The sequence below is a fragment of the Centruroides sculpturatus genome, unplaced genomic scaffold (genome assembly GCF_000671375.1).
Source record: "Centruroides sculpturatus isolate CEXI.00-Female unplaced genomic scaffold, Cexi_2.0 scaffold809, whole genome shotgun sequence".
Classification (NCBI taxonomy): domain Eukaryota; kingdom Metazoa; phylum Arthropoda; class Arachnida; order Scorpiones; family Buthidae; genus Centruroides; species Centruroides sculpturatus.
The window spans coordinates 26,712-51,234 of record NW_019385083.1 but is presented as its reverse complement, the minus strand read 5'-3'; the positions used below and the strand labels follow the sequence as shown (position 1 = coordinate 51,234).

Genomic DNA, 24,523 nt, shown 5'->3' with positions numbered 1-24,523 from the left:
ATGATGAAAATATCAACAGGTATAAATGTCATTAATCTTAAAAATAATATAAAACAGTTGATAATTAAGTAAATTTATGTAATTAGTTTTAAAATAGATTTAAATTCAATATATATTTTATATATATAACACATACACTAGAAATTCCCCCATGACTGACTATTTTCTATATTATAGAAAAAATAGAGATTAAGAAATTCAAGAAGAATAGCTGATATTTCTACAAATTAAGTAGCCTATATTGTCTGTTAGAACTTAACTGATGCATGATAATACATTTTAAATAACCAACTCATTAGATTCTTACTGGTGATTGGATAATAGAATGTCATGTAGTCACTACAGAAAGTTTCTAAAAACATTTGTTGTAGAAGTGATACATTGCAGTTATTATTTTAAATTTTAAAATAATAACTGCAATTTAAGTAAATTTAAAATTATGCCAGTTCCCAAAACATTTTAAAATGCAACATAAAATAGATATCAATGAGCAGAAATTGATAAAACCTTTATCTAACAGCTAATATTTCAAACTATACTTTGTCAAAACATAAAAAGAATACAGTAGACCCCCCTATGAAACAGGTTCATATATTGTGGATTCGTATATAATGGCGAAAAAATTGCGACCGTATTCGAATAAACACACTAAAAGAAACTCATATAATATGGTAAAATGTCATCGCCAACTCGTGTCGTGACAGGATTGGTCGAATCTAGACCAATAGCAGATATTGTACAAACCGTTGAGTTTAAACGAGCAGCGGACTTACTAAAAACCATTTATTATTTAACAGCCATAAAAATTATATTTATATTAATGATGTCTCCAAAGTTCAGCAAATTTTTTGCAGAAAAATAATTTATTAGAAAACATGCACCCGCCATTTGATGCGCTGATGAAAACAAGCTTAAGCAATGGCAGCGTCGAATGGTGCACACTTGGTAAGTAATCCTACAATTTTTTGTTTATAGCATAGTTTACATGGATTATTCCCAAAAAAATTATATGTGTTTTGGAAATGTTGAGTCAAATTAGTCTAGAATTGATTAATTTTATGAAAGAAAACCTTTCAAACAGCCATAGTCCATAAACTGCATATGTGCCGGGCTGTGATTGGCTCATGTATTTAAGGACTAATACAACATGAATTTCATAAAAAAACAAAACATATCTACCGTGTTATAGGGGGGTCGACTGTATAACCAAAATTTCACCTGGACTAGACAAAGATAGCAGGAGTTATATGGAATTCACAAACAAACAATCAATTGCTTTTACATTATTAATAAATCAACTATGGATTTTTTTATATAACATATAAGAAAGAAAATGCTTACTGTAACTGTTTTAGTTTTCATTTTGGTTTCATCCCTTATTTCATTTCCAGCAATGGTAAAATCAAATTCATTCTTCTCATTTGATAAAGATACTTTTGCCTGAAATCATTAAATAATTTTTAAGATATTTATATTAAATGTCAAACATTGAAAATTATATTTACATACCTCAACTGCTTTATTATTATAATTGAATACAATCACTTGTATTGCTATACTTTCACCTCTTATGATTGAATATGGGAGATTTAATTTCACAAAGAATGGACGGAAAGTAGTTATCTGTAATGAGAATTTATATGCATATATTAATAAACTAAGATAATTCTTGCATAAAATTTTTATAATTTAAAGGTTTTATAACCAACCTTAGCAGGCTGAGGTGCAATTCCAAGACCAGTTACAGAATCCATTGAAAAAGCGCTCACTATCCATGATGTTATAGTATCTGGAATTTGACTGGATAATACAAGTTTTCCTTCAGAACTATAGAAAAAGAAAATTATAATAAACTATTTGCTTATCAAGAAAAAAAATCTGAGTTAAAAGATATCCAAAAATAAAAACTAAAATATTCTGTTCAAGAATTAAATGTCAAGCACATTAAAAATTATTTCCAAAATATACTACAAATCAAATAGTACCAATGTTTTTGGCTATAAATTTTATAATTATTTAAATTAATTACTATTATAATTTCAAACTACAGATAGCCATGTTACATTCTTATGGACATTCCAAATTAAATTTAATACAAGAAAATGATCCCTAGCAAGATTTGATCTATAAAACTTGTCATATTGGATAGATGTATTACTAATTATATCATCTGGGTTACTACTTAAACCTTTGTCACTAGACACAATTTAGATTACTATATGATCCTTTAAATGTAAAAGCTTTTAAAAACTTTTGTATTAATACTTTTACTATTAAACCAATTTCTTTATTCATGTAAAGTATGAAGATTGTTAATACTGTCGGTATTATCCTTAAATGTAAGTAAAATTCTGATAAAAACATTAAATATAAATGTTTTCTAATATAATAAATAATTTTAATAAATATATGCAACTTAGTTTATTAAAAAGAAAATTATTTGCAATTATTACCTATTTTCATTCTTATTTCTTTTTTTTTTTCCATTAAACATTATAACACAAGTTTAAAATACAGTACATAAAATAGAATTGTAACATTTAGATTAAACAAATGTCTTATTCAATCTATAAAATATTTTAAGTTAAATTTGATTGCATATCAAATTCTCTACTTGTGTAATCTGAAGATGGCTTTCAAAAATCCAAAACAATTAGTTCAACAAATATAAAAAAAAAAATAACGACAGTAATTGGTAATTAATGCCTGTATGATAAAAAGTTTTTTCTATTAAATAGTTGGCGTTCTGTCCAATTTTGTATTATTCAACAAATATATTACCAAATTTCAAAATGTTATTTAGAAAAGTATTATTTATACATATTTTTGTCAAAAATATGTATAAATAATGCTTGCTTTGCAAATTTTTTTTAGAGGTAAAACAATTTCAAAATTTCCTTTTGGCATCTTTAATTTTCCTTTCAGATGTTTTTAATGTCATCCAGGTTTTGGAACAAAGTACAAATATCTGTCTTAAATGCAATCAATTTTTACATTTTATGAAGATCAAGTGTTAGATTATTTAACATTTAAAATGTTAAAATTCATATATAGTACAGCATACCATGTTTCTGCACAAATAAGAACTTTTTCTTATACATGAAAATTGATTGTTTTGGCTTATAAGAATACTGCACAACTATGCTAATACAAATATATCAATACAGTAACTATTCAGTGACATCCCTGTAGTAATCACTATTAAAAATAAAAAGCTAAAATAAAATACAATGCTTCTGACTCTCTTCTTTTCATACACTTCTAAAAAGTTGTTTTTAGAAACAGTGAGTTTTTTTATTTAGGTATTTTGCAGAATACAGTGCAATTTTGCCCTATCTATAATAGCATGCTCATATATTCAAATATAAGAGCATGCTCTTAAATATGCATGTTCCAGTAAAAAAAAAAAATACTGTATTTTTGAATAGTTTGTCAGAAACAAGTTGTGCTTAAGAGTTTGATAACACTGTGCATACATGCTAAACAAACATGGTATTTGGTCTCAGTTGATAGCTCTGGATGCATCAGAAAAGTCTGTAGATAGTATCAAACAGTCCCATAAGACCAAAATTTAAACTCCTTAGACTTGGTAATATGAAGAGTAACTAAAGATAGTGCGTGTGTAACTCCAGTGGAGAACCTGCAGATTCTTTATGAGCATATTACAGATAATAAAAGGAATTTCAGCAGTGATCAGTATTATTGACCAATTTTTTTAATATCTACAGAATTGGTTTAATACCTCTGAAAACAAACATTTTGAAAATTTTATTTTGTAGTCCATTTACTATTTAATTACATTTGAATGGAATTGTATTTTTACTTTTTGAATAATTTAATTTTTCCAGCACAAACATTTGCCCTATCCTATATTTTAATTTTGCAGAATTGGAAATTTTTCTTTATAATTTTTTTAATTAAAAGCAATGCAATTATAAAACAAAATTCTTTATTGAGAAGTTTTAATTTTTCCTGTTTCTTTTTTTTTATAAAAAGATGTTTTTGTATTTTGTAAGAATTTCATATTTTAATTTGAATATTAATTTTTTTTAATTAAGAAAAACCTTACTTTGCCATTGTATCATTCCAAAGCCATGTTTCAGGAAACTGTTTGCGAACTTTAATTGCCGAACTAGATTTGGAATTAAACGAATCATCATACATCATGTCTCCTCCACCACTAGTATATGCAACTTCTGAGTTCATTCTGTACATAACTAAAGTCAATAATTTTATTAATTATATTAATATAAAATATAAAAAAAATTAAAAACTTACTTTTTCTAAATCTTCCTATAATAAGTAATACATAATAAATTAATGAATAGTTGCATTTATCGTTAAACACAAATTATAATATCTTAATACTTTATAAAGAATGGTTTTATAAAATAATTCAGGTATCACTTGTTAATCTTTAAAAATTTCTTTATTTAAAAATTTTAATCCTTATTTGATTTAATTTGGAAAATTTGAAACTTAAAACAACATTCATTTTCCTGTAACTTCATTTTGTTTTAATATTGAACAGCAAGAGACCTAAATTCCAGAATTACAATATTTAATCCTAAAATAAAACTATAACAAATTAGTTATGTATTTAGAATTATATTATATAAGAATTAATTCTGTAAGTGCTATAATTCATGGGATTAAGAAAAGTTTCTGAAATATCAGTTGAATCTGATTTTCAACAACTAGTATTGTTAATATTAAATTGCATACTTCTAATCCTTCTGTTTACAAATATTAATTGTTTTGTTACAATTATCCTTTAACAACTATAACTTCTTTTTTGGGGCTTATCATGATGACAATTTTCAGATTTCAGTTTTTATTTAATATTAAAATGCAATGCTTAACTATTTTTACAATAAAAATCTTATTCGAATTTACAGCCTCTTAATAAAGATGCATTTCAATATTACACCCTCAGTAGTTTACATTTTTTGGGCTGTTCTGTTGTACAAATTAGTATATTAGAGATTCCAGATATATTTAAAATAATCACATTAGACATATTTTAAAAATTTAATTGCATACTAGGCATGCTAATACATTTATACAAACACTTAAAATACATTTTCTATAAAATATTAAAATCATTCTGGTTTCATTGCCCATGCTTCTTCACCAGGTTTTCTCATTTCATCCTCATATCATATTTATCATGGTCTTTTTGCATCTTCCAGTTTTTCCATACTGAATTAATATGTATTAAAAAATCTGTGCTATTGATTTATACTTTATCCTTTTTTCACAATTATAAACAATTTGAATCTTTCATTGATTTTACATTTGTTTTATCCTTCCTATCTTTTAAATTAATTCATGCCCAGAATGGATTCATTTGTAATGTCTCTCTATATATATTTTTTATACCTATGAAATGAGAAAACCTGATGAAAAAGAATGGGAAATGAAAACAAAGAATGATTTTAATATTTTATAGATAACGTATAAGTGTTTGTATAAATCTGGTAGACATTTGAATTTTTTAAATGTGTCTAACATGATTATTTTAAATATATCTGGAATCTCCAATATAGACACTCATGATTGACATAAATAATCCGGCTAATTAGCCTGATTATTAATAGCAATCGTGGGTGTCTATTTGGTAAGCATTGGGTGGTTTTGGTAGATGTTTAACACATTCACGGTGTTATGAGGCACATGTGACTTGTATGGACATGTCTAGTTAGGGCTACAGACATAATTGCTTGGTTTTTCGTAAGGCGGCACATATATTTTAATAACATAATTCTACAAACATCATACTTGATATATCAATATTATTTTATTAGGTGCAATAAAATATATTAATTTAATAGTACAAGGCACAGGTGACTCATGCCGCCCTGTATTAAAATAGACTATGAGTCACCCGTGACTTGTAATGTCCAGCAGTTGCCTAAACGTTTATCTACTGATGCCATGAACGTGTTAAATCTCCAATATACTAATTTGTACAACAGAACAGCCTAAAAAATGTAAACTGATGAGGGTGTAATGCCAAAATGCATCTTTATTAAGAGGCTGTAAATCTGAATAAGATTTGTATTGTAAAAATAGTTAAGCATTGCATTTTAATGTTAAATAAAAACTAAAATCAAACTGTTATAACCACTTAAAAGGGATTTTTTGGATGAATAAACTCAAATGTTATGTCCTTTGAATCCAACATTCACCTGAGTTCAAGAATTACTCAGAAGATTATTTTATTTAAATGCATTTTGGATCAAAGTTTTTGCCGATCACTTTTCAGTAAAGGTACAATCTGTGACAGAGTTTACACCAATATTTGGGACTCTCCTACATTAATCACCATCTTATGTCATGCTGTCCTCTTGAAATGAAAAAAGAATTTTGTTACAGCATTACAGAAAATTTACACATGTTCAACTGATAAAAGGAACAAACTAGAAGAAGAAACAAAGTTGAAAAAGATGTTTTTACTAAATGGCTATTCAAATAGAACAATAGAAAATGGACAAGAGAATACAGAGACAACAGATATAATGTAAAATTTAAAGAAGAATTGAAATGTATATCCTTTCCATATATTAAATATTTCCAGTTTTGAGATATTTTAAAAACTTTTTAGAAACTTTAATTAATCATTTCTATTACCAGTTTCTGTGGATTTCTTTTAAGTCTAAAATATTTTTTGCTTTTTTTCAGTAACTTACATCATACAAGGAACTTCTATGGATACAGACATTATACTGGATGTGAATATGCATTTTGGGTCTTAATGACACCTCTTCAGTCTTTATTTTTTATACAGATCTTATCAAAACAAATAATAGTTATAAATTACATCACACATACATGCTTATGGATAATAAGTTTTTAGAATGTTTTCTATAAAATTATCAGCTAATTTAAAAAACAAATTTGAAGAATACATATTTACTAAACAAAATACAAAGAAACAATAAATTAGAAAAATAGAGTGTTGTATACTACATGAAGTTTACATGTGCAGATAAAGTTCATTATAGTGGAAAAACTGAAAGAATATTGGAAAAAAAAGGATAAAAGAACATGAGTGTGATGGATATTGGCGAGTCCCAAATATTGGTGTAAACTCTTGCAGATTGTACCTTTACTGAAGAGGTATTAATGAGAACTCTGATCTGAAATGCATTTAAATAACACATTTGAGAATAAAATAGTCTTCTGAGTAATTTTTTAACTCTGGTAAATGTTGGATTCAAAGGACATAAAGGGGTTTTTTTAAACAAATAAACCAAAATATTAAGTGATTATAAAAGTGAATGATTATATCTGGCAAATATTGCTAGTTTTAGCTATGTACTAAAATCTGAAAATTGGTCTCCATGTATGATAAGCCCCCAAAAAAGAAATTATAGTTCTAAAAGAATAATTGTAACAAAATAATTAACCTAAAATTGCGTTGAAAATCAATAACTGATTTTCCTTCATTTAACATTGTAATAATTATTCATTACTTAATATATTCATGTGTACATACACAATTTAACATAATTTAACATAATTAAAAATACTCACTCATTTCAATATAAACAGGAACTAAACCATTTGTTAAAATTATTAGTCCAGATTCCTATTAGACAAATTCAATAATTTAAGTTAAATAAAATCAATTTTAAAATAGAACTAATCTTAATGCATTAATAAAATGTTAAGATTATGTTAATTCATATTTTAATTTTTAAATTAAAAACAAGTTTTATATATAAAGCTACAAAACATTTGCAAAAAGTGTATACTTCATTTGAAAGTATATTAATATATTAAAGCATTACTACTACATTAATTAAACATATTCAGTAATGAAACAAATATAAAATTATTAATAAAATTATTTTTCAGTATTATTTCCTATTTGCAGTTTGTTAAATAACTTTTTTTTAGTTATATCTATAAAAGAAAAGATTTTTTGTTAATATCTATGTTATTACTAAAAATGGATTTTTAGGCACAGCATCTGAACTGAAATGTAAATAGGGGGCAACTCTGCCATGCAATAAAAACATGTTTGAAGTCAAATAAAATCTAAGATTGTGATAATTGCACCTATAAGCATTATGCACACAAATACCTAAATTGCATTTTTTCCTCCTCTATTTTCTCATTTCATTTATCTAAAAAAAAAAAAACTTTCTACTCTGTTTCAAATATTACATTGTTTATAAATTATAACCTATTTACTGTGGTGTCATCTATGCCCTTAGGTACATAGATGGTACCATTCATAGTCTAAATGTCATTTTGTATCTATCACTTATAAGAAAAGATGCCTCAAGTTAAAAAAAGTAGGTTAGATTGAATTTCAAAGATGAGGGAAAAGTTATTGATGGTAGTGTTTTAAGATGTGTATTATGCAAGATTTCAGTTATACTGCATGAGAAACATTTAAAATCATAAGCTCAACAGCATATTAGCCAAAAGATGTATAAAATGTATAAAGAACTAAAAAGTTAAGACTTTGATAATCCTTTATTGGACCATCTCTTCAATCAGCACGTGATGTGCAACAAGGAAGACAGCTGTTTAATGCAGAATTAATGGCCATGTTTATGCAGACAGGAATTCTGCTGTACAAAGTGAGCCATTCTGCACTGAAACTTTCTAAAAAAGCATACAGGAAAAGTTATTTCTGATTAAAGTAATTTCAGGAAAAACTATTTGCAACCAATTTACAAAGCTACAATAAATAAGATTTTGTCAATTATTGGAGACCATCCAGTTGTCTTCATAATGGACAAGACTACAGATTTCTTAAAAAGGTAGGTTTTTTAAATATTTTGGTTGTTCCACTTAATAGAAACACATTTCCATGGCATTTTTTCAAGTGGTACATTTTAACCAAACAAATGCAACAACTGTTATGCAATTATTTAATGATGCATACCTGGCCTTATAGTCTTCAAAAACTGAACATGAAAAAATATGGTAGTTAGTTACTGATCAAGCACAATACTCTTATGCAAATGAATTCATTTCATTTGCATAATTCACTTTTGATGCCCCTCCTTGGGCATCAAAAGCATTTGCTAATCTTTGTTTGGAGTTTTCATGCCAGATATTGGTTACAGAGTACACATATTTTTGAATTCAATTCATTAATAAAAAAGTTTTGTTGAAATGTCCTATCAATATCAACATTCACACAGACAACTGACTTCCTCATCTACACTGACAATTAAAAAGAAGCTGAAAATGTGTGTCATAATAAAATTGCTTGCTGGAAAAAGTAAGGAAGGTTGTCTGTTGTAGGTTATAAGTTCCAGCTTCTGAGAAATCTTATTTGAAAAAATTTGCCAGTTTGTAAACAATTTACATGAGCAGAGTTCTTATGCATGGTTAAGGTATTAATAAAGAAAATAAACTTTAGAACATGCTTTTTTTGTGTCCATACTTTTACATTTTCATGCCAAAGCATAAAACAGCTAGAAAAAACCAAGCTTTCTTCTGAACAACAATGGAAAATCATACAGAAAGCAAGAAACAAATTGGACAGTTTTGTGTTAGACAAATTGCCACAAAGTTTGGCAAAGAACCCAGATATTAGTCTAAGAAATGCAAATTGTAAAATTTAGGGTTAAAACGAGTATGCACTACTTGTTTCAGTGAGTGTTAAAAGAAGTTTTTCTGTATTGAAAGAAGGCACAACTTTGCATCTAAAAACTTAAGAGATGTAGAATGTTGTTAGTTATAATTAATTTTTATTTTATGATTGCAATAAATAACATTTTAATGGTGTTTGTTAGTTATGTTTGTACATGTCTTATTCTAAAAAATGTGCAATTTTTGTAATTTTAAAATTTAAGAAATGAAAATTTGAATGGATTTTTACAATGCACTTTAGTTCTCTTAAATTATTTTAATAAGCATTTTAAAGCTGTTATTTGCATAAAAAGTCATTAATTCAATCATTATTATAAACAACATAAATTGCACCCAAATTTTCAAAAAACTGCATTTGTTTTATATAAAAATTGTACCTAAAAATCCATACCTTAGTTATTATTTCAATACTAATCATAATGACAGTAAAATCAAAAAGTTTTAGCTACAAATGTGGTATTTACAATTTGAATTAAAAAGTTCTATTAAAATACTTTAATAATTTAGAAAATGCATGAAAATTACATCAAATATTTCTCCAGCAGTTTTCAATCCAGGCCACCAGAAAGATCTTTTCCTCCTTCGGTACCATGGAGATGTAAATCTGTCTGCTCCAGGAAAATATTTATCAATTTCATCAATTACCTAAAATTTAAGTAAATTATTAATTTCTCAAAAAATTTATTGTTAGATTTATGAAATTTTAACTTACATCTTTTTCTGTAATGTCATTTCCAGATTTCAATAGTAAAATACTTTCATCAATTCCTAATAAGCCAATAAAGGCATTGGGTTTTGTTTCAACCTCAATATTAACTTCTGCACCAGGTTTAGTGTTATCAATATTGCTTTTAACTGTTATCTATGTCAAAATTTAATTTAGAAAAGTTAAATTTAATCAGTTATAAAATTTATTCTATGTAAATAAACTTACTGGTGTCCTTAATACTCCAGCTACTTCAAAATTCACAGCATCAGCAATAACTTCACTGTTGTTATTTCTAATATAATAAATTACAACATGAGCACGAGGAGTCATTCGATGACTTATTGGAAATCTTATTTGATAGTTCTTTTCATTGGGTATCTTGAATGTATTTGCAAAAGCAATTCCACCTCGTCCTATAACCTGTAAATTTATTAAAATAAAAAAATATCTAAATTTCTAAAATTAAATGACAGTGCTTAAACTCAAAATGTTTTGTTGTTATTATGTTTTGAATTTTGACATTACATTTACAGTTTTTACATAAATTAATCTTAAAGTTTTTACACCTCTTGCTTTTTAGTTGTTTAAATATTTTCTTCAATTTATTGTAGCTCTGATTTATCCATATTGTGAAAACCTCAACTACAAGAAAAACCTTAAACATATAAACTTGTACTCATATAAATGTACCTCAATGATTTTTCTTTAAAATTATGTATAGAAGAATGAGAGTGAGTCATTTCCTGTGCGCTTTCACATTGAAATTATAAATATTTAAATGCTTAGCAACATATTTAAATTTTTATTTTACATGAATACATGTAAAATAAAAATTTTTATAGAAAGACATCGAGGAAGATGAAAAGATCAGTGGATCCAAGATCACTTGTGAAAGTTTATGTGAGGAAAGATGCAAAACTTAGAAGGGACCAGGCTAAAACAATGGCTGAGATGGAGAAAGGAAACCAAAGATACACCAAATTGGATAGACACGTAAAGAAAAGTTGTCAGAAAAACAGGAAGGAATAGTTAGAATGAAAGTGCGCTGAAGCACAGGAGGCTTCCAACCGGAATGACTCCAAGACCCTGTACTTCATAGTCAATGAATTGACTGGGACGAAGAGTAATTCCATTCTAGCATTACAATAAAAGACAAAAATGAAAAGCTTCTGATTGCTCAAGATGAACAGAACAAGAGATGGATGGAACACTTTCAGGAAACATTTAATCAAGTGGAACCGACTGTCACATATGATTTTGATATTGAGGACACACAGAATGAGTTTCAGGTGGACACATGCGATATTACCCTTGAGGAAGTGAAATTTGCGATTAAAAGCCTAAAGAATAATAAGGCAGCCAGTCTGGATGAAATTATGGCTGAGATTTTGAAGCATGGAGGGCAACCCATGTTGGAAAAGTTAATGTTGTTTAACAGGTGTTAGCAGTGTGGGGAAGTCCCAGAGGATTGGAGAAGGGGCACTGTAGTTAGAATTCCTAAGAGGGTAGATATCTTCCAAATGTACCAACTGGCGAGGTATCACTCTCCTTTGTGTCTTGAAAGGCATTTTGTGTGGTCCTCCTTCAATGCCCATGGATTGCCCTCGATCAGCGCTTGTGGGAGGAGCAAGCTGGGTTTTGCTGCGGAAAATCATGCAGTGAGCAGATCTTCTCCCTTCAAAATATCATTGAACAGTGCATTGAGTATCGAAATCCATCGGCCATCAATTTTATTGATTTCAAGTAGGCTTTCGACAGTGTTCACTGCAAATCCCTCTAACAGATCCTGCGATTATATGGTGTATCGACAAACTTTGTCACCATTTTCAAGGCCTTATACCTGCATTCAAGTTGTTGCGTCACAACTGAAGGTGGTCATATGGACTTCTTTGAAATTATGACAGGAGTCAGGCAGGGTTGTGTCCTGTCCCCTTTTCTCTTCCTCATCGCCCTTGATTATATCATGCGATGGGCAGAAGAGATTGGTGTGCGTTGGGGCCGACATCCCACTGATCTAACCAGGATTATCTTGGAGGTTTGGTTACACAAATTTTACTAGCCCGTAATAGACGGGGTTGGAGAGGAAGGAATTACAGTTTCAACCGACTTCACACAACTAGTAAAAATCCTGTCGCAGACGCCAATGATTTGATTGTGCTAGATCAAGGCCTACCAAACTACACAAACAAATAGCCAGCTTACAAATTCTCACTTTATTTAACACAGGGTTCGTGTTTCAGCAATTTGAGGGCTCATTTGAACTCTCAACTACACAACCACGTGTCCCGGAATTCAATATTACTAATCCCTTTGCTCTCCCTTCCTCCTTCGCGTCACATAACACAGTTCAGACTCGTCACATTAACACGTGAAGAAAGGTTTGTTTAACAGTCTACTCGGTTTATTCTGTGTACAGCACAGATGAACTTCGATTCTCTCCCAATGTTCGAACCCTTTCTCCTTCAGTAAGTTTTGACTCTTCCCGATGGCGTTTTCTGACCCTTTTCAAACAGCAATCCTTCGTAGACGGAAGGGAAAAAGGAAAAGATATCCTGGTACACACGTGTACCTGCTATATATACCCTTGGTTAGCCAAACCCACCTGACCTCTTCCGTGGCCAATCAAAAGGTCCGGCTTCAAACAAAGGAGGGAGGTAGAGAGTAAGGGTTACACATGTCTGAACAGACAATAAACACAAAGCAACAAAAAAAACCCCGACAACTAAAAAAATAAAACTTAAACCTAGTACAAATGATAATAACTATACAATAATATTTATATACAATACTAAGAACAATCAATAAGTGGCGGAGCACTACATGTGGAAGCACAACAATTGGAGGAAGTGGAGAGTTTTACCTACTTGGGTAGTATTATTTCCCAAAACGGTGATGTGGACAAGAAATGCCGCATCAGAAAGGCGGCGACCATTTTCCAACAGATGAACAGGATCTGGTCCTCACCATCCATCTCATTGAGAACCAAATTCTGCCGTTCATCTCCATCATGATTCCGATAGCTGTTTATGCTAGTGAGTCCTGGAAGACATCAGAAAACATCAATAGAAGGCTCGATGTCTTCCAACAGAGATGTTTACGATGAATCTTAAATATCCGATATTTAGATCATATCACCAATGAAGAGATTCTCTGAAGGAGTGAGAGAGAGGTGCAAACTTCATAACATTGTCACCTGTAGAAGAGTTCGATTAGCCGATCACATTTTTTTGTCTAGAGAACAATAGGATCCCTAAGTCAGCCATAAAATGGGTTCCTCCAGTGCCAAATGACCACAAGGATGCCCCAGGAATACTTGGTGTAGAACTTTTCTCCAAGATCTGAAGATGCTCAATATGACATGGGAGGAAGCTGAACTCCTTGCCCATGATCAAAATCTATGGAAGATAATTACTGCCTGGTATACTACTTAGCATTGGAGGAACTACTACTACTACTACTACATGAATACATGACAACATACAAGTATAAGCTTTTTTTAATTTTAACAGAAATATATCTTCTAAAGATAGAACTTCTGATATCTAATAACTAATGTTAGCATCTCCAGATTTTTTTAAAATTTCAATTAAAACATCTCATTAACAAAAATTCCAGTTTAAAGTTTTCAAAGTTCACCAACTTTTATTTTTCTTATTAACATTAATCAATCTCTACCTACTTTCTTCAATAACATTTTTGACATTTTTATGTAATATAAGGTTTCAAAACTTGGCATTTGAGGTATTTGGTAATATCTTTTTTCAAGTTCTACAGATTTCTATCATTTATGCAAGTTTTATGTAGTGTAGACAGGTGGGTACCTGTCTAACTAGCAACTATTTTAAAATACTTGCCAGTCTTACTTTCTAAGTTAGAAGCTCTATAAAGTTGGGTGAAGACTGCAAAATGGTTATTCCAAATCTAATCAAAATAATAAAAACTACATTTTCATATTTTAATTAAAAAATTATAACAGTTAAGTGATATTTTCTTAATGTGTTTTTACTCATAATTTAAATCTTTAATCACAGATGAATGTATATATATTCTATAAGTGGGAGACAAAAGCAAAATTACTTACTAATTTTTAATTTCTACATATAATTTTTTAAAGAAATTATTATTGAAGCAAATATGAGTAGAATGTATTGACTAAAGTGCTATGTTCATACAGTAGAGAGTCGATTATCCGAATCAATTGGGGACTGGAGTTGTTCGGAAAATTGATATTTTGGATAACCGATTATGTATGAAAAAATATATTAACCTATCCCATGTTGAAATTTTTCTCCATTGCATGTTGCTTCGCGTTGAATTTTCGTCGATGTTAAGCCTAACAAAGACTACTGTATCGTTAAAAATTTTTTTTATTTTGTACAAACAAAATAAATATATTGAAAAATATAAAAACAATAAAAAATTATACTTCAGAAGTTAATTTAGTATCAAAAACGTAAAATATTTGAGTAGCCCAAGACATAGACAAAGATTGCAGCACCACAGCACTGGCAAAAATTTAAATTTGCCGACTGGAATTCTTTCAGATAATTGACATTTCAGATAACTGACTTTTGGATAATCGACGCTCTACTGTATTTTACATTAAAACACTTTAAATTACTTACAAAATATCAAAACATAAAAATAAACATCATATGAAACATATGGTAATAAAATATATAATCTATTATTATGCTTCTTGCCTGTATTAATAATTTCCTGTATATTGGTTACTTAAACCATTAAAATCAGTTTTATTACACTTTCAGTGGGTTTTATCAACTCTTTTACCTAATGTGCATTTCTGCCAGTTTAGTTGTTTTCAATTGGTTTTCACAAATTATAATATCAATCCCAAAGACAGAATTTAATAACTACACATAATTATAATTTGTATTTATAACGATGACAATCATTAGATACTTAAGATTTTAATTATATAGTTTAGTTATTGTAAGAAAATCTTTAAGAATTTGTATTTATAATGATAGTAATCATGTGTAGTTATTGTGTGCTTTCTTTGGGATTGCTATTATAATTTGTAAAAACAAATTGAAAACAGCTAAACAAACCAAAATGCATATTGAGTAAATAAAGAGTTGATAAAAAACCACTGAAAATATAATAAGCCTGATTTAATGGTTTTAAATAACCTGTATTTGGGAGAATGTACAGTATCTTAGATACTGTGTGCGAAGTTTTATTATATAATACATTTGAACACATGTTTGAATTTAGATTACAATAATATAAAAAGAAATATTGTATGAAGTAATTTAATAAGTTATCAAAGCATCAATCTCTTTGTTTGAAAAACTTAACATTTATAAACATGTAAACATTTAATATGCTTATTAACTAATTTACAGAATAGGATATATTTTAGTAGAAAGATTAATAGTTTATTTTTTAAAATAATACTTATTTTGTTAGATATTTAATTTTATTTGTTAGATCTTTAATATTTTTAAGAAAAATATTTTCAAATCCTTTATTACAAAAATATATGATGATAAATTGTAACGTGATAAGTTTTAAAAAAATGGACTGTTTTTGAATTCATGATTATGATTGGGTAAGTGCAGTTTGTTATTAAGTTGCAAAGGTAATTGCTTATATTATTTCCTTTTGATTTCCATTCTTGTAAGTTTTGGAAGTACATTTGTTACACCTTAACTGCTGTCTTGATACCTCCCACATTATTTGCTAATTTGAATCATTAAAGAAATGTCTGAGGAATGCAATTTCCATTTAACTATTGAAATTATGAATTTAATAATTTGGAAATAGAAAATGACTAATTTTTATTACAAATTTTGCTATTTTAAAAATGTAAATTATAATTACAATCATCATTTATGATGACAAGTGACAGATATGATTTGATTTGTGATGGTTAATTCTGGAGTACTTGTTTTGGATTTATTGTACAATACTGAGAAGTTATCTGTTATTGTTCTTAAATAGATTCTGTGAATTTATTTAATCAGTTAATATTAATTAAATATATAATTTGATTAGTCATAACTTTTTAGCTTTTCTTCTTTAATTTCATATGATCCTATCCTTAAACTGTCTATCTTAAAAACGATTAACAAATGATAAATTATGCAATAAAATTCAGCAAAAATTTCAAATTATAAGAATAAGCACCATAACTTTCCGGAGTAGCAGTATATTATTCAATTTTTTAGTATATCAGAATCATAAAAATTTAGATATTATATCTGAAATAAAAATAAATATAAAAATACATCAAGAGAACAAAGAGGATTAGATTTATGCTTTAAAGAACAAATCTTTCAATTTACTTGTTCTGTTATACTCAGAAAAATTTGTATAATGAGGTAAGTGTAGCAGAAAATGTTTGGAAATCAGGTGTGAATAACAAATATCTTACATAAAACCAGACATAATTGTAAATATATACATATATCAATAAATTAAAAAATTAATAGAATCAATTAACATTAAATAAATATATATCAATAATTATATATTTACTTATTTTATTAATCATATAACATTAAACAACATAAATATCATTTCTCTTTAAATGCATTTCTTTATAATAACCATTTAAATTGGAAAAAAAAATTATATCTGAAATATTATAAATTAGTTACTTTCCACATTTCTTAACATTTTCTAACCAGTAAAAACCATCTTTTAGTTAAAACAAATTACAATAAAGCATCAATTATCCGACCCCCGATTAACCGTCACATCGGTTAACCGACCGTTCTAGTCGGCAAATTTCAAATGTCCGCTAGTGATGCGACACTACAATATTTGGGTATATCTTGGCTACTTTAATATTATTTTTGTTAAATTTTTGTGTGTTTTAGCTGTCAACACTGGCTCGACCATGAAAGGGAGGCCAGTATTTAAATGAGACTTAATTTTCTAATTATGAGTGGTTGTTTGTTTTGTGAGCAACAAAATAATTTTAAAATAATTTTTAACGATACAATAGTGATGATTATTATTTTTAAAAAATTTTGTTATGCTTAACATCGATGAAAATTCAATGCAAAGTAGGTTAATAGCGATATACTAATATACTAATTACATGGGATATACTAATATACTATACTAATAATGTATTTTTTTCATTCTTTTTGGTTATCCGATTTTTTCAGTTATCCAACCAACCTGAGTCCCCAATTGAGTCGGATAATCGATGATCTACTGTAATTTATTTATTTAATTATTTTATTTTTATTTAATTATTATATTATATTTTATTTATTAAATTATTTTATATTACTGCATTGCTTATATAAGCAATGCACTGATATAAAATAATTGATTTTACTAAAACATTTCATAAATTTTCACTAAAAATTTTATAAGTCAATATTACTTACCTCTACAACAACGTGGTTTAAGGGTTCTGTTGCATTCACTTCTAAAATAGCTTCATCATCAATCTTAGGATTCTGAGTTAAGAGTGTAGCTTGAATAAAGTTGTCACTGGGTGAAATGGCAGCATCAATATTACTTATGTAGTAAGTGTGATTGTGAAATTCAGCTTGAATATTTAATACTTTTACAGAAGCATTATCAATTTTATGTGGTGGATAAAATTCTAATTTAACTAATCCATTTTTAGGTATTTTATAAACTGAAGCACTCCATTTTTCATCATTATAAGTATAACCATGTTTTAATATCAATTCAGCATTATCTTCAGTCAGAGGTTTATCATCTTGATGAGCAACTTTCAACTATAAAAATTACAAAAACAATTATGTATATATCCTATTTTAATCTAAAGATAATGTAAGTAAGAACTTACAAATGCAGCATATTTTAATCCAGGCTTAAAAGTTTTTGAAGATTTAATTAATTCAATCTTTATATCTGTTTCGTGCATTTTTAAGAGTGAAGTAGCATTATATTTTCTTCCAGTAAGTTCTTCTTGAACAACTGCATTAAATATTATTTCTCGATAGTAATAATTTGGTTTCAATTGAAGATCTTGAACAAGATTCATTGGAATGTTGACACTACCATCAATCTGTAATTGAGGAATTTTTTTTGTTTAAAAAAATAATGCATATAAGATCTTTTTCTTAAAAATATGAAATTTTTAAAACTAATTAACATTACATTTTTAGAAGTTAGTTTGTATAAGTTTATTATTTTTAATTGTGTATTTAAAATAAGACAAGTTAGAGTAACTTTTTAAAAATAAACTAGAAAATCAATTCAATTAAAACTTTATCCAACTACTAAATGTAAATCAAAATGCTTAGAATACCTTTAATGTAGTTTCAAATGAGGAAAATGTTTTATCAGGATAATATGAATATTGTGTATTTGGTGCAGCTGTAAATATAACTTCTCCTTTAACTGGCTTTCCATAAGTATACCTATTAGATTTAAAAAAAATATTTAAACTTTAATATATATATATATTATAGCATAGTTTCAAAATCTTTCTAAAAAGCTTTTATTTTAAACTTTTTAAGAGAAGATATAATTTAAATTTAATTTTTATTTTAAAAATTAACAATTTTATCAAAAATGCTGTTTGATTACAACATTATTATTCCTAACTGGTCAAAATAGTTTAGTTATCATAGTAAATAATAACCTTTAGTATAAAAACTAAAAGCAATTAGTAGGATTATCAATTCATTCAATATAAAATGCAAGTTAAAATTATTTGATTTATATAGTTTTTACTTATTACACATGCTGTTTTCAATTAGTTTCAATTTTTGTAAATTTAAAATAGAAATGGCAATTTTGATTTTAGAATAGTACTTGGATTGATCAAAAAGTAATTTTACAGAGCCAACATCCCAGACTATTTTTATTGTAGAATTTAACTGCAAGTAATATGCTATTTACTTGCAGTTAAATTCAATAAAATCATCCAGACTTTCCAGACACACATTACAATCTGCAATGAGCATGTTCATCCAACTGTAAAAAAATTCTTTACCTATTCCCATAATTCATCATGAACAATGTGCCTATGCCAAGCTGAGCTGAAAGGCAATTTTGGTGAAAAGTGATATACTGTATCTGCTATCCAAGATCAGTTTACTAATTCTTACAAGATTGACTTCTGTGCTGAGCACTTGGATCAAACCAAAAATTAAATAACTGTTTATAAAAGTTGTCTTGCAAAGAAGCCTAATCTTATCAATCGGGAAAGCTATGTCACAACTGTCCAGCACTCATGCATCATACTAACCAATCAGTATTGTCAATCTGGGTCATTACAAATTACATATATTGAAGTTAAACTTGGTAGTTCTTTAGCTTTTAAAACTATAGACTAGACTCTGTAAATTTGATCATCCCATGTATTTATTATTTTAAATTGACATCTTTTAATAAAAGGAAAAATAACTGAATATGTGAGAATCAAACAAGTTAAAGGAAAACAACCAGATGATGACCTCATCAGAAGCTAGTGTATGTCAACTTTCTGACTGGAGAGTGTGTCAACTTATGCTTTCTCAGAGTCGATAGCAACATCTTATGACACCTTTCCCTCAACTTTTAATCATCTAATACGTTTGCACCATTAAATATGAAGAAGAGCAGCCAAATTTAGTCAGTTGTTGCCCATTCTTCATCCCTTTAAGATCTGTGCCTGAGTCCTATTACCATCTGCAGTTTCATTTGTGTGCCTCCTTTGGATTTCTCGTCATCCTTCTGCTTGTGTGCTGCTACTCTCCAGAACTGTTAATTGATGTCAAGAATTATTTCCTGTTCTTCTCAATGCAGGAGTTCTAGTTTAGACTTGTAAGGTACTGAAATTTGTGAACTCTCCCTCTCCACGATGATAGCATGCATAAATGCAAATATTACATCTTACTTAGCTATATAATGTACTGTACAAACTTTCTTGCCATCTAATAAATGTTTAAGTGTAGTTAATTGTGTTGAGTGATTTCTGAATCTCGTCATTTCCTACTTCATCCTCTTATCCCTAGTCTCACATATGAGACTGCATTATTGCCATCCACAAAATGCTCAAAAACTCCAGTAGTAGGCATAACCTACTTGTTGTCAGAAATTTCAGTGTAATCATTTACATTTGGCAATAAGAAGGCTAAAAAAGGCTGTATAAAATTCCACACTAAACCTCATATTGGTGTCAATTTGGCCAAAACCTCAGAAACCTTACCAATATATGTTTTAATAATAATACATTTTGTGTGCCTAGAAACATCTTCAAATCAAATCAAAATTTTTTAATACAGAAAGAGTATNGTGTATAAAATATTCAAAGTTAAATATTTTTAAGTTTTTGAATGATTTTTTAATCTACTTCTGATTAAGATTACATATTTATAAGAAGGAATTTCTTTTTGTCAGTAAAACCAATTCAAGCTTGAATAATAATTTAAATTCATTTATTAATTAATTTAGTTTATTAATATAAGAATAATTATCAGATTTGATATAAAATTCTTATTTTACTATTGATATTAATATATTTGTAAATTTAACATAATTTATTTTTGTTTGGAAATTGAAAATAATTTAAATATATTAATTAGGGTCAAAGTTTTATGAAGACATTTACTGTTGCTGAATATGGTAAGGAAGAATAATAGTTAAAATTAACTATACATTTATATTAACATATAATATGTAATACTCTTTTAATTTCAGTTCTTCCTACATTTAGTGTGGAAATCATTACTCCATCTTACGCAACTTTCAACAAATCAGATATTGTTGCTACTGTGCAAGCCAAGTAATATTTTATTTATTTTATGTATTAATTTATTTTAAGTGATAAGTTTTCTCTGATTTAGGAATTTTTTTAGATATCATCTGAAGTATTTTTTTTAGTATTTATGGAGTGATAAGTAATAAACACTTTACAATATTAAATATTTATATTTTATCAGAAACATTGTTTCATAGTGATAATTTCAGTTGTATTTACTAAATGTTATGTCAAATTGGAAAAAAAGATTTCAAGCAAAATTTTACATATTTAATAGTTGTATTAGATAAAAATTTGGCATATTTCAGAATCATGAATAAGTATATATAAATTTCTTGTGTTGTACAATTTTTCATCACCTGATATTTTGTAATTTTATATTTTTGCAATTTATTTTGAACTATTTCAATGAACCAATACTTTCATTAAAAAATTTTAGTTAATTTGTTGTACATGCTAGTAAAATGCTAGAAGCATTAAAAATTTTCATCAAATATTTTTAAGAAAGTAGCTTATTTAACTTTACAAATAAACTGATTCATTCATTACACATTATAAAAATTTACATTTCATTGTCAAAAAAGTTACTTTTGTTTAATTTACAGATATTCAATTTCATTTCCCATCTGATAACAATCTCAGAAAATGCATATTCAAAACTGGGAGTGTCTGTACAGTAATTAGATTATGCAGATCCAATAATGATCTTGACCCAATTTTCAATACTTGGGTAATTATTAAGCTGTTGACTGTCATTTAAAGTATAAAATTCAAATTACATGGCAAACATATCAAAATTATAGAGTAAACAAGTTAAACGTCAAAAAGCAAAACCAATTGTGTGAAATAACTCTTATGAATAAAACTTACTGAAATATCCTGTTTTTTTTCATCTAATTTATGCATCACAATACATCAGCTATACTTGCTAGTATATTGTAAAGTTTCCTTCTGTATATTGTTCTGGCAAACTTGTTAATGTGAAAGGAAATATTATAACTTTGTTTTAGGACATTATTTGTGACAACATTTTATTTTACAAATCATATAAAACAAAATTCTAAGTATTATCTTAAATAGTTATTAAATGAAGATGCAAATTTTTCAAGCAAGCAAAATAATAAAGATTATACTGTTATTATTGTAGGATACTAATTTCTAATGTTTCTTTCATTATTAAACAGAGGAAGTATTTAAAAATGAAAAAAGTGTGTGTATATATATACACAAGATATATACAAGTTTTTAATTAAACAGATTGATAGTTTGAATTAAAAACTACGTTGATTACTAGTATTTTATTTTTTATATTTTGTGAATAGTTACCTAAGTGTATGGAATTGTATTAATCTTCATTGTGTATTTGTCTTCTAAATTACAATCTGTTTTAATGTTTTATAAATAAATTTATATATACAGTGAAAACTGCTTAGGCATTTTTTAGAAATTTTAGAAATTTTTGCCCGTTTTGACAGATGCCCGTCGAATGCAGGTTGTCACCTAAGCAGTTTTCACTGTATATATAAATTTATTTATAAAACATTAAAACAGATTGTAATTTAGAAGACAAATACACAATGAAGATTAATACAATTCCATACACTTAGGTAACTATTCACAAAATATAAAAAATAAAATACTAGTAATCAACGTAGTTTTTAATTCAAACTATCAATCTGTTTAATTAAAAACTTGTATATATCTTGTGTATATATATACACACACACACACACACTTTTTTCATTTTTAAATACTTCCTCTGTTTAATAATGAAAGAAACATTAGAAATTAGTATCCTACAATAATAACAGTATAATCTTTATTATTTTGCTTGCTTGAAAAATTTGCATCTTCATTTAATAACTATTTAAGATAATACTTAGAATTTTGTTTTATATGATTTGTAAAATAAAATGTTGTCACAAATAATGTCCTTAAACAAAGTTATAATATTTCCTTTCACATTAACAAGTTTGCCAGAACAATATACAGAAGGAAACTTTACAATATACTAGCAAGTATAGCTGATGTATTGTGATGCATAAATTAGATGAAAAAAAACAGGATATTTCAGTAAGTTTTATTCATAAGAGTTATTTCACACAATTGGTTTTGCTTTTTGACGTTTAACTTGTTTACTCTATAATTTTGATATGTTTGCCATGTAATTTGAATTTTATACTTTCAAATGACAGTCAACAGCTTAATAATTACCCAAGTATTGAAAATTGGGTCAAGATCATTATTGGATCTGCATAATCTAATTACTGTACAGACACTCCCAGTTTTGAATATGCATTTTCTGAGATTGTTATCAGATGGGAAATGAAATTGAATATCTGTAAATTAAACAAAAGTAACTTTTTTGACAATGAAATGTAAATTTTTATAATGTGTAATGAATGAATCAGTTTATTTGTAAAGTTAAATAAGCTACTTTCTTAAAAATATTTGATGAAAATTTTTAATGCTTCTAGCATTTTACTAGCATGTACAACAAATTAACTAAAATTTTTTAATGAAAGTATTGGTTCATTGAAATAGTTCAAAATAAATTGCAAAAATATAAAATTACAAAATATCAGGTGATGAAAAATTGTACAACACAAGAAATTTATATATACTTATTCATGATTCTGAAATATGCCAAATTTTTATCTAATACAACTATTAAATATGTAAAATTTTGCTTGAAATCTTTTTTTCCAATTTGACATAACATTTAGTAAATACAACTGAAATTATCACTATGAAACAATGTTTCTGATAAAATATAAATATTTAATATTGTAAAGTGTTTATTACTTATCACTCCATAAATACTAAAAAAAATACTTCAGATGATATCTAAAAAAATTCCTAAATCAGAGAAAACTTATCACTTAAAATAAATTAATACATAAAATAAATAAAATATTACTTGGCTTGCACAGTAGCAACAATATCTGATTTGTTGAAAGTTGCGTAAGATGGAGTAATGATTTCCACACTAAATGTAGGAAGAACTGAAATTAAAAGAGTATTACACATTATATGTTAATATAAATGTATAGTTAATTTTAACTATTATTCTTCCTTACCATATTCAGCAACAGTAAATGTCTTCATAAAACTTTGACCCTAATTAATATATTTAAATTATTTTCAATTTCCAAACAAAAATAAATTATGTTAAATTTACAAATATATTAATATCAATAGTAAAATAAGAATTTTATATCAAATCTGATAATTATTCTTATATTAATAAACTAAATTAATTAATAAATGAATTTAAATTATTATTCAAGCTTGAATTGGTTTTACTGACAAAAAGAAATTCCTTCTTATAAATATGTAATCTTAATCAGAAGTAGATTAAAAAATCATTCAAAAACTTAAAAATATTTAACTTTGAATATTTTATACACTAATTCATTAAAAATATAAAGATCATACACAGCAGATTATCAAGATATAACTATAATTTTTTATAGAGGAACCAAATA

At 27.1% G+C, this 24,523-nt stretch overlaps 1 protein-coding gene across 1 annotated transcript in view; it reads right to left on the bottom strand.

Moving 5' to 3' along the window:
• LOC111634406 (CD109 antigen-like) overlaps nt 1-24,523 on the bottom strand; it is a 63,710-nt gene that overhangs the window by 13,766 nt on the left and 25,421 nt on the right. The window contains 13 exon segments of the mRNA XM_023379168.1: nt 1,342-1,440; nt 1,510-1,623; nt 1,710-1,827; nt 4,070-4,217; nt 7,540-7,594; nt 10,147-10,266; nt 10,334-10,483; nt 10,556-10,750; nt 17,701-18,060; nt 18,132-18,353; nt 18,597-18,708; nt 23,956-24,040; nt 24,116-24,155. Of these exon segments, the coding sequence (XP_023234936.1) occupies nt 1,342-1,440; nt 1,510-1,623; nt 1,710-1,827; nt 4,070-4,217; nt 7,540-7,594; nt 10,147-10,266; nt 10,334-10,483; nt 10,556-10,750; nt 17,701-18,060; nt 18,132-18,353; nt 18,597-18,708; nt 23,956-24,040; nt 24,116-24,155 (1,818 nt within the window).